At 40.1% G+C, this 12,409-nt stretch overlaps 2 protein-coding genes across 7 annotated transcripts in view; one reads left to right on the top strand and one right to left on the bottom strand.

The window, feature by feature from the left end:
* Positions 1-8,757, bottom strand: part of LOC140197637 (ceramide transfer protein) — a 130,204-nt gene extending 121,447 nt beyond the window's left edge. For 2 of the 6 annotated variants that reach the window (XM_072257900.1, XM_072257902.1), the window contains exons 1-2: positions 8,361-8,701; positions 7,519-7,653 (exon numbers count right to left, since the gene is read on the bottom strand). In XM_072257900.1, the coding sequence (XP_072114001.1) occupies positions 7,519-7,653; positions 8,361-8,453 (228 nt within the window). In that variant the 5' untranslated portion in view covers positions 8,454-8,701. Of the gene's footprint in view, positions 1-7,518; positions 7,654-8,360 lie in introns of all 6 variants that reach the window. The other 4 variants (XM_072257897.1, XM_072257898.1, XM_072257899.1 and 1 more) reach the window with 4 other exon arrangements.
* polk (polymerase (DNA directed) kappa) overlaps positions 8,672-12,409 on the top strand; it is an 80,662-nt gene continuing 76,924 nt past the window's right edge. Inside the window, exon 1 of the mRNA XM_072257892.1 lies at positions 8,672-8,918. The gene's annotated coding sequence lies outside the window, so the exon portion shown is untranslated. The remainder of the gene's footprint in view (positions 8,919-12,409) is intronic.

Raw genomic sequence — 12,409 nt, 5'->3', positions numbered from 1 at the left:
CATTTCTCTATGTAGAGAGGGGCACTGAATTCATTGTAATGAACTTCAGAAATTTAAAACATACTCCAAACATACAAAGATTTGTAAATAAAACTTCCATAAAATCAATGAATTATTTTAAAGATGAGGAACAAACTCTGTAATCTACTTTTTATAATTATGTCTACATCTTTCAAACATCCCTTTTTTTTGGTTAAACCAATTCCAAAGTCATTCTTGATAGCACATCACAACTGCTTACAACATCCCCTTAGAATGGAGTTCAGTAATATTTTTTATCGCGGGCTGTTAGCTAGACATCAAGGAAGTATATACAGATAGGTTAAGTGAATTGGCAAGAAAATGGCTGAGGAAAAGTAATGTGAAAAAAAAAATGAAGTTTAAAATTTTTTAAATAAAATAGAATGGTTTTGTTTTTAATACAGTGGATTCCAGTTAATTGGACAAACAATTAATCGAGGCAGCTGTTATTTGGCACAACTCTTATAGAACAAAAACCCATTCAAGAAAATTGCTGCGATTCCCTTTGTTTATTTGGGAGAATATGCCGCTTAATTAGGGTAGAGACTGTTGCTGAACGGGTTCTAGCTTGTGTCAATTGCATGCACTCGCATGCTTAAACAGTTTTTCAATAGCTACAGTTGCACATGTTTGCGTTAAAACAGCAGTGATTTTTGTCACTAATAGTTGGCAGAAATAAGCAGTAAAATAATTCAGAACTGTCTTGCTTACTGTGGTTTCAAGCATTCAGGCTTGGAGACGCTAGAAATGGCCAGGAGTGAAAATGAAACAATTTCACTATTTCAACAAGTTAGGAAATGCAAAGAATTTGAAATAATCATTAATGTTGTAATTAAAATTAAGATTTAGAGGATGCAATTATCGACAGCATTATATGAAGGTAGTCCATTACCTGCACTACATGTTTGCATTGATTTTGTTCATTAGGTACATGGAATTAACTCCACCATTGATAACTATTAGGAACTAATACAATTTTATAGTACTGTAGTGCTGACTTTATTTCTTAGATCCTTCACATACACGAGTAAAAATCTTTACATTACATCTCCATCTAAATGTGCAACTTACAGTAATTTGCAATAAATAGTATGTACAACAGGACAGTCAATACAGCATAGAAGTGCAATTGTTTCAGCATGAATTAATCAGTCTGACGGCCAAGCTGACCCAGAGCCTGTTGGTCCTGGCTTTTATGCTGTGGTACCGTTTCCCAGATGGTAGCAGCTGCAACAGTTTGTGGTTAGGGTGACTTGGGTCCCCAGTGCTCCTTCAGGCCCCTTTACACACCTGTAAATGTCCTGAAGAGTGGGAAGTTCATATCTACAGATGTGCTGGGCTGTCCGCACCACTCTCAGCAGAGTCCTGCGTTTGAGGGAAGTACAGTTCTCATACCAGACAGTGATGCAGCCAGTCAAGATGCTCTCAATTGTGCCCCTGTAGAAAGCCTTTAGGATTTGGGGGCCCATACCAAACTTCTTCAACTGTCTGAGGTGAAAGAGGCACTGTTGCGCCTTTTTCACCACACATCCGGTATCTACACACCACATGAGAACCTTGGTGATATGTATGCCAAAGAACTTAAAGCTGTTCACCCTCTCAACCCCAGATCCATTGGTGTCAATAGGGGTTAGCCTGTCTCTATTCCTCTTCTACTCCACACCCAGCTCCTTTGTTTTTGCAACATTGAGGGACATTAGTGTTCTAATTTGTTCTACATTTTGTTTAAACACGATTTGTTACTCAGTTTGTCTTTTTTTTAAAAATATACCTTATCAAATATTTCCATGAAACTTCAGCTAATTGGGCAAGCGCTTAATTGGCCAAAATGTACTGGTCCTGATGTGTCCTAATTAACCAGAATCCACTGTACTGAGAATTTGAAATCTGTTAGCATTGAGAAGGAACTGGGTGAATGTGTACATTTATCAAAGTTAACATGCAAGGACAACAAGCAATTATGAAGACAAACAGCATATTGGCTTTTAATTGCGAATACAAGAATCTTAATTCCAAATACATAGGCTCTCAGTGAAATTGCTTTTGGAATACACCCTATCCTCGTTATATGCGTCTTCGGACAATGCGGATTCACAGTTATGCGTGGAACCTATTTCTACCAATGTCTCATTATATGCGTCCAAAACTCTCAGTTATGCGAGGAGCACCTCTCCCGCCAATACAAGTCACGTGCGCACACTTCACAGTCTCACTGTTGGGACGAGAAGCACCGCTTTCCCGCCAATACAAGTCAGGTGCGCGCGCCTCACAATCTCTCTCCCGCCAATTTCGCATTGGTTTTGGCAAGGTGTGGATGCGCGATCTTAAACTTCTGTTGGTTTTACCTACGGTGCAGTGATTTTGTGCTCGGAATATTTAACCATGCCTCCTAAGCGTCCGATGTCATGTCCTGGGCCGTCAGCCAAGCGGCAGAGAACCGCTTTAACACTTGAAAAAAGTTGGAAATTATAAACAGCGCAGCACCCGCTGAAGGTAACACAGCTCTGGGACGCTACTGCCAGGAAGAGAATCTTGCCTTTAAAGTTCTTTTGTTGCTTGACAACGCGCCAGCCCACCCTAAACATTTGGACAGCATTCATCCTAACATAACAGTGCGTTTCCTGCCGCCTAACACAACATCGCTGATTCAACCACTCGACCAAGATGTAATCCACATTCAAGGCGTATGTATTTTTTTTTTTAAACGGCGAACTATCTCTCAGATGTTGCAAGCAACAGACGATTTTGAAAATCCCGGGAGTTTACCAACAGTGAGGGAATGGTGGAAGTCAGAACACTTGGCACAAACGGCGATGGACATGGACCCAAGTTTAGAACGGAGTCAGCATTTCAGTCATTCCCTGCCGTCAACCCTTCTTCCCTACAAGCAAACTTATGCTGAAAAACAAAATGCTGCCAAGCAAACAACCCTCACCACTTTATTTAAATCAGTGTAATCTTCTGCTGCCGGCAGTTCTAAGAGTTCTGTGAGTCTTCCTTCACCCCTTGCTGTGCTTGGTAAGATCCTGGCGAACACACCTGCCACTGTTGGTGTGTACTGTACACCCTAGGATGTTAACTTAATATGAATTATTACATTGAATATTACCTTAAATTGATTAAATATAATACAAATGCTGTCTTGTAGTACTGTTTTTGTGTCGTATTGGTATGAAATTGTGAATAAATTACAGAAAAAACGTATTTAGGAAGCCCTCTGGAACGTATCCCTATTTTCTCCATTTAAATAATTATTCACATTATGCGATTTCACATTATGTGTCAACTTCGAGGAACGTATCCCCGGCATATAACAAGGATAGGGCATACAAACCAAAGGCAAGTATAAACAAGTGCAGTGGTTCATCAGGTAGATGGCTAGGATGGCAGGTCTGACACACAAGGAGAGATAAAACACACTGAACCATGTTTTCTTAAGGTGGTAGGGGACTTTCTTCTATTCCTATTTCTTACATTATTTTTAAAAGTACAGGACTATTTAGTTCAGGAAAATGAGATGATTGTGATAAAATGCACCAGATTATTTAATAATGTCTCTTCCTATCAAGCCCTTAACATTTCCCTGTCAAGAGTGTAAGGAGCCAATGGTCATAATCTCAAAATAAAAGGCTCAGCTATTCAGCATAGGCGAACAGAAATTTCTTCACTTGAGGGTGGCAAATCTTTGAAATTCTCTCTCAAGTGTGCTGTGGAGGTTCAATCATAATTGGAACAGAATAATACTTTAAATATTAAGGAATAATTCTAACAACCTGCTCTTGCTTCTACAACTTACGTCCATGTGGCTACAACACAAGCTTAAGGATTAAATGATTCATCAAGATAATAACAGTCTCAGAAGACCTACTGCAGGAAATGGAAAGCTCCACATTGCGAGAACAAAATACTCAGTAATGGACAAAGTCACAGTTGTTTTTTTTTTAAAAAACGCAGACATACAAGATAGAAATCAATGTCCGAGGCAGGAATTTTTTACCTGTACCACTGTATTTCACCTTTGGGAAATACTCAAGAACATTTGATATGCACTACAGTACAAAACACTTTAAATGCTGGAGCAGTTTTGAGTTTTAATCCCACTGAATCTGACTTTCACAATAGGAACAGCACATATATTCATTGTCAGATATATTTAACATGATTGAACTATACAATTGTAGCAAATTCTATTAAGATACTTTGAGCACAATATTGTGCTATGATGTCTTTGAAAACTTCTCCCCATTCAGCCAATAGCATAACTGATCTTATGCAGGTCAAAGCACTATTTCCTATTGGTAATTTGAGCCATTATACTATCATTTATCTGAAAAAGCTAACCATATAGTCTCAATTTCCAGATAATTTGTTTAATCTCCGACCACACCTCCCTCCGCAAAAATAATGCAACTTCCAATCAAAAAATAGAGATTCTGTTTTCATATAATTTCTGTCAAAATATTGTATCTTAATGCCTCTCTGCTTAAAGAAAAATTCCAGCTTCAGTTTTAACTCTTATCCTCTCAACTCTGGAAAGTTCAATGGTTGGGGGGGGGGGGGGCGGGAAAGAGGGAGGCAGGACAGGTGCACCAACAAGAAATATTAATCATTCCAAAGAGAAGTCTCTACCTTCCATGTTCTGATAAAAAGGTAACTCCTTGAATTTCCCTTGATAAAGTTGATGTTCTGAATCCCCATTTTGATTTATAATTTCTTGTTTACTTCAATTGTAATAATTTAAAATACCTCTGAACGTTAAAAAAAGGAATACAAATTCTTGACAGCAACATAACTTTATCCCCTGCTGTACCTTTTTGGCCAGGATTATGGCATGTAGGGGAAGAGGGGAAGCAGCATCAGGAAGACAGTACTCCTTGTTAGTGCCTCAACCAAGTCCCAACTTAGCACTCAAGGGAGTTCAGGGCCAACAAAAAAAAGAGAAAGAAAGACAGTCTTGTGAATTTGACTAAGTGACCAGGTACGACTGAGATCACGCTAGGTGACATATCATTCTAATACACCTACCTATTAATCAGGTACCTAATTCCTCTTACACAAATTGTGCATTTCATTAGAATGTTCCAATATGCACCCAAGCTGCATGCATCTATCTTATTGTTAATTTATGATAGGAAAAGATTAAAATGAGAACCAAGAACCTCAGGAATGTATTCTGTTTAACGACCATTGTATTTATACAATTAGTGATGCCATAACTAATGTTTATTGACATTTTAATTATTCTTATAAACATATCTACCTTTCAAAACAAACATGGCAAAGACTTGGCCGTATCAGGGAACACATTCAACCAGATGCACCATGCACCAATGACATAGACCATACACTGAATCCCTCGGAACAAAGTTCGAGCCAGAACTATCACATCCCACCACTATTAGGACATACTTTGATGCGCTGAGTCACCTTGTACACCAGTTATAAATAAATTTACACTCAGGAAAGGATGAGAAATGAGAGAACATTTTGTCATTCCAGATCCTTGACTAATAATCACTTCAGGAATCAACTACATATCGAGTCTCTCCATGACTGAAATGTATTCACCATTTCAGTTCTCTTGCTATATGATATGAACAAATCACTTGAGTGCCAATAAATGCTCGTATGTCAGAAATAGGAGGGAGAAACTCCATTTATTTGAAAAGTATGTAACCTTAGGACTGAACTGTTGCACGATATTTGTATTGTATTAAAACTAGTTTAAACATACTTAAACTGAATAGACATTAAAAACACTATCATACTATATACACATCTACGATAACAAGTTATAGAAAAATTTTAAAGTACTTCCATAAATATTAGCATTTGTTCCTCACCTAGTCCTACTCACAAGAGTAGGCTATACTTCTGACATTTCAGCAGACTGGTATAACAAGCACTCTTAAGAATGCATCAGCCATGGCACATGAAACCGTATCAGAAGGCTGCTGGTTGAAATCCCTAGTAACACACAAAATGTTGGAAGGACTCAGGATCACATGAAGGGTCTCTGCCCAAAACATTGACTCTTTATTCCTTCCCATAAATGCTGCCTGACATGTTAAAGAGTTCCTCCAGAATTTGTGTTACTCTAGATTTCCAGCATCTGTAGAATCTCTTGTGTTTATGATTGAAATCCCTTTTCAGAATCAACAAAACCTAGGTTGACACTTCTGCCCTGCACAGAATTTCTTCGGTACTGTCATAGGTGATCTCCTTCCTGAGTAATCTGAATCTGGTGCCATATCTGCCCTCTCCACTAGCCACAAGTTACCCCAATAATAGGAATAGTTTTTGCCAGACTTTAACAAATATTTGTCCCACATACATCATTAAAAATTGTCAACTGATGATTATCATGTGGTTATTTGTACAACCTGTTGCATATTTGTGTTATAACAGAGACTACAGTGCTTGCAAAAAGTACATTTTAACAAGTATGCAAATGCCAAATTCAAACAACAGGTGGTATTGTTTTCCCCACTCAGTTTAATACTCAGAACACTCATCAATTAACAAATCTACCAGGGCACACACTCAGGTTCAGGAAAGATCCTTTGCTGCCACCTCTTTCCTCACATATTCATCAAAAGCTAATGTAAACACAAGTGACCCTGTTGAATAGATAATAAGATGCCTAATATTTTATATTAGAACATTTAATATTTATTGTAGGCCCTGAGTTGTAGAAAGACCATTACAAATTTTAAAATCACTTCACATTAGCCATGCTGCAGTGCAACATTAAAATGAAAAAAAAAAGCAAATGATTCCCAGAATGCAATTCTAATCAACTTTACACTCAAGGCCTGCCAAGTAAATGGCATGAAATTCCCTATAGGGAGGGAGAGAAACTAATCTCCACAACACTAGTCTTGCTTAACCTTTTAGCAACTTCTAAAAGACCATAAATATCCATATCCATCATATGATTTCAAGACTAAATATATTAGCATTAATAGTGTAGTAGAAATTCATTCCCAGCACTTTAGATTTTTTTATATTTCAATGCAAGCTTATTTCAAAAGTATTTAATTGACGGCAAAATGTTCAGACATCCTTAAGTTTATGCCTAGTGCTAAATAAATCGTACTTCAACAATGAGACACAAATAAGACTGGAAACAAGAGCAAAACTAATAAGTTACAATTGATCAAATACTGATTTGAAATTTGGACTGAAGCTGTTTTGTGTGACAATGCTGAATTACAGAATACTTGGACAAAGGTTGCCTACAGTTGCCAAAAGGGTATCTCCTCAAGTTCATTACAGTTCATGACAGAAAAGAAGGAAGGCAATCCAATCAGATTTTAAAGCCACAAAGGAAGTGTTTAAATATATTAACAGGGTTCAATGATTAACCCTGAACAACGCACCTACATTGACAACATTAAACCCTGAACTAACCAGGCAAATGTGAATAGTGCAAATGTATTAACTATTGCTCAATGTGTAAGATCACTAACATCAATAAAATCATAAAAAACTTACAGTAATGACGGCCTTGCTCAGACAGATTGAACCTCTACAACCGTACTCTGTTTCATCCTCGGACTTGTAGTAACTTAGGGTATTGGTTTTTAAAACCACCCATCGGTCCTGCCAGCCATGGATATAGTTGGTCCACTGAAATTATAATATGCAAGAAAACCTTTGATTCGGCTTATATTTAAAGATACCCTATCACAAGAATTTTATCATTCTTCGACGTCGATTGGCTAGAATACTCGCAAACCACGGGAAAACATATGCTGAAATAAAACAATTCAGTCTAGTTCTAGATGGCAAGGAGAGATGGGAGCATTACTCACTCCTGTCAGTGTTGCGGGAACAAGAACACACCCGACTTCATATGAAAGTTTAAAAGCGAAGAGTACATCAGCCAGCACGGGTACACAAACTTCTGATTCGCGGTCAAAAAGACCAAATTGTAACTATTACTGAAAACAAAATTTAACGGGTTTTACCTGCTGTTTATTTACAAAAATCAGAGAGAAACTCGGCCCACCATTAGTGACTTTTAGTTTACTACACAGCCGTTTGTAATCACTACCAACGAGCAACTCCCATTCCCCCCATGGTTGTTGGGAGCAACTGACAGGCCTCGGGGCTCGGAGCCAAAACCTCTCCGTTACCGGAGAGACAGCTTGAGGTAGTCGAAGATTTAAGCAGAGGTAGAATAGTGTCTGCACCACAGTGAGAGGAAGCTCTGGCTGCTCCGGTCGTGGCTCTGCCTCTGCTGCCTGGCGCACTGGAAAAGCGGGGAGATCCCGAGCAACAGGCGAGGAGGGACGGCAGCACCGACCCGTCCTCGGGCAGTTCGGTGGACTCACCTTGCTCAATATCCCGCACAGCTCAACAGGCGGCCCCGACTCGGTATCCAGATCCTCTTCGGAGGAAGAATTCCAGCTCTGATTGTCCGACATTGAGAGGGGGTCGGGCGAACCGAGGACAGGCTGAGTCAGGGCACGGCAGCCGCGTCTGCTGCTTTTTCTCGCCGCTCTGGTTCCTCCTCGCACCGGGACTCAAATCGCCACCATGTTTGTGACATCACCCAGGAGGTGGGCCGGGCTCGGAGGGCGCGCGCGCAGGGCGCTGGCTGCTCGTGACGTGGAACCCAGATCTGGGCCAAGGTTCGAGGCGTCATCGAAACAGCGGCGGCGGCGGGGGGGGAGCCTCCGGAGCTATTCCCCTTCTCTGCTCGGCAGTTGTGGTTGCCCAAGCAGGACGCCAGTCAGCGTCGTTGCCAATCTGCGAGTAAACAACAACCAAACAGAGAGAAAAATATGAAGCTAAATTAATTGTTTCCATGTTTTTACTCTCCAAGCCTGCGGTTCCTCCGAGTCACAAAGAACCCGGAAACTTCCCTCCACATTATAGTATATATGACTGTGAGTATACTTGAAGAGCAGCGTACTGTGCAGTGCTACATCGGTGCACCAGCCACTGCTGTAAATTGAATGTTAACTATCTAAATAAAGTAGGCCTTGTTTTGTTGGTACAGTAGTTTATTATTTCCTTAATTAACACATATGAATTCCACACAAGGTAAGTCAGAATGGCAGAATTCCTTCCCTGGAGAACATTAATGAGCCAGGAGGGAATTTAACAAGTTTTATTTTTAGGTCAGCATTACTAAGACTAGTCTTGTTGTGAAATCCAGATTATTTAATTATTTTATATTATACAGCTGTCATACTGGGATTTGAAAATCGGTGTCTGGATTGTTTAATGGGTGTCTAGTTTACTTAAGCAAAACATTGCAGATAGTGGAAGTCTGGAAAAAAAAAGTGAAGGAGCACTCAAAAGGCCAGGCCACATTAGTGACGACAGGACTGACATTTCAGACGAAGGACACATCATCAATGCAAAAAGTGAGATGCACGTTTTCAGGTGCAGAGGGCAGATGGAAAGAACAGTTTAATAAATAGTCTCAAGCAACACACATCAAAGTTGCTGGTGAACGCAGCAGGCCAGGCAGCCTCTCTAGGAAGAGGTACAGTCGACGTTTCGGGCCGAGACCCTTCGTCAGGACTAACTGAAAGAAGAGCTTACTAGCTAGTAAGCGCTTCTTTTAGTTAGTCCTGACGAAGGGTCTCGGCCCGAAACATCGACTGCACCTCTTCACCAGCAACTTTTATGCGTGTTGCTTGAAATTCCAGCATCTGCAGATTTCCTCGTGTAATAAATAGTCTGATGTGGAACAGATTTATTGTGTGCAGGTAACAAGTACTCTTCAAAAAATGCAGTCAGAACAAAATGATGCAGAGGCTAAATGAAACAATGGTAGTCATTGCCAACTGAGATTTATTTGAAATTGTTCGACTCACTATTAACTCCTGAGGAGTGTAGTAGGCCTAACTGGAAAATGGGGAAAGGAGCATCAATCTGTACAGGCAGTACAGATGGTTTTAGAGTTATACAACACCAAAATGAGCCCTTCTGCCCATCATGTCCATATGCATCTACACTAATCCCATTTACCTGCATTAGGTCTGTAGTCTTTTATGCCTTGGTGATTCAAGTACTTGTCAAGATGCTTCTTAACTGTTGTGAAAATGTCTACTTCATCAAGTCTTCAGGCAGCACATTCCTGAAACCAACTGACCTCTTCATGAAAAATATGCCCATTCCTTTGCTGATCCCCATATAGATGTGGAGGACATTCCTGACAGGCCAGGCAGATGAAAGCAACACACATCAAAGTGGCTGGTGAACGCAGCAGGCCAGGCAGCATCTCTAGGAAGAGGTACAGTCGACGTTTCAGGCCGAGACCCTTCGTCAGGAAGGGTCTAGGCCTGAAATGTCGACTGTGCCTCTTCCTAGAGATGCTGCCTGGCCTGCTGCGTTCACCAGCAACTTTGATGTGTGTGGCTTGAATTTCCAGCAACTGCAGAATTCCTCGTGTTTGCGAGGATAGGCAGATGGGTAGTTTGTGAGGTTATGTATGCCAGTCATCATTTATGCTGGGCTCCCAACAAATGGACTCTTAAATTCTCAATATCATCCGAAATAAATATTCAGGGGCCAGAAATCCTACTTGGTTGGTGGGAACATGGCATTTTTCCCCAACCGAAGTCAGGGTGAACATCCAAATCCTTATCACCTGATAACCTGTCTACTGTACTAGCAATAGAGTATGTGCTTTGTGAATCTGGTGTCAGGTGTGAGAACGATATAGCTTGGACAGTGGTGTTGACGATATGTAATCATGGTCTCTGTAGTGGAAAAGCACACTGCCACTTGTCTGGCAGTGGATCTGGAGGATTTTGAAAGACAGCATTGGTGCTATCTGTCAAGTTCCATGAAAGGCCTTCTGTAGATAGCCCAGGTATCATTAGCATATGGGAGGGCACAATCGGCACAATCACAATTTCAAAGTTCAAAGTAAGATTTATTATCAGAGTTCATACATGTCACCACATACAACCCTGAGATTCTTTTTCCTGCGGGCATACTTAGCAAATCTATAGAACAGTAACTGTAAACAGGATCAATGAACAATAAACTGTGCAGATGCAAACATAAATAAATAGTAATAAATAATGAGTATGAAATAATAAGGTAGAGAGCCCTTAAAATGAGACCTTCGGTTGTGGAAACACTGGAAAAGGAATGTAGTTATCCCTTTTTGTTCAAGGGTCTGATGGTTAAGGGGTCGTAACTGTTCTTGAATCTGGTAGTGCGAGTTCTGAGGCACTTGTACCTTCTATCTGATGGCAGCAGCAAGAAAAAAGCATGGCCTGGGCGGTGAGGAACTTTGATGATGGATGCTGCTTTTCTACAGCAACGCTTCATGTGGATGTGCTCAATGGTTGGGAGGGCTTTACCCGCGATGTAGTGGGCAGACCATAAGTATGGTAATGGGTCTCAGGTTTTGATATTCAAGCACCTTTTTCCTTGACAGTAGTTGGCAAATGCAGTAATAGTACACTGAAGGCATGGTGAATATCTTCATCAATGTACGTCTTTGGTGATAGAGAAATCTCAAGAAATAGAAAATAGTCCATATTTTCCATGATTTTATCATGAAACTTTATTATTGAACATTATATACAGCAGAGTAGGTTGCCGGAGAACTTTGCTTTGAAGGTGTTAAGTGTAAGGCATATGCTTCCATATGCTTAAGTGACTGGGTTGATCATGACTTTGAGGTTGGCCTTGAATTAGCAAGTATACAAGCACCGTTTGTATACTCATCTATTGGTGTGACGTTTGTTGATCTCAATAATCCCTTTCATTTCCTGATTTCTTCAAATAATAGGGTTAAATTTTCTATTTTACAATCTAATGGAAACTTCTGTAAATCGAAACTGAACACATTAACTATCTTATCACTTTTAGGATCCTGGGGTGAAGTCATTATCACCCCATGGCTTGAAAAAAGTTCTCTGCGCCACTACCATTCCAGTTATAATTTTCCTGAACTCCATCCTGTGTTTTAATGCCCAATATACATCTGATTTTTTTTCCCTTTTCTGCTAATCTTTCAGTCATTCTATTCTGCTTTTTAAATTCTCTATTCAGTCTTATGTGCTGTCACCCAATTTTGGGGCAATATGCATTTTGTTTTATGTCAAACTGCTTGACACTCATGCAGTTTTACAGGATTTGCATTTCCTCCCAGCTAGGCATCAGCTTTATTCCTCAACGTAAAACGTTGTACCTTTGCCTTTGATGCCATCATTTCTGTCACTGTTAAATGCTGAACCAGTTTGCATTCTCTGTGCTATTTGACCCCAAACTGTTTTCCAATCCCACATTAATTTAGTGTTGGAAGCCATCTGTTTACAAATTCCATAAAACTTCCTGTCAGCTCCAGCCATTTCTTGCTGTCAAGGCTACAGTTTGCATTTATATAATAACTCCAGTAATGAAGAAA

This window comes from Mobula birostris, chromosome 5 (genome assembly GCF_030028105.1).
Source record: "Mobula birostris isolate sMobBir1 chromosome 5, sMobBir1.hap1, whole genome shotgun sequence".
In the NCBI taxonomy this organism is placed as follows: Eukaryota; Metazoa; Chordata; class Chondrichthyes; order Myliobatiformes; family Myliobatidae; genus Mobula; species Mobula birostris.
Note: the sequence above shows the minus strand (reverse complement) of the source record. Positions and strands in the feature narration are given on the sequence as shown.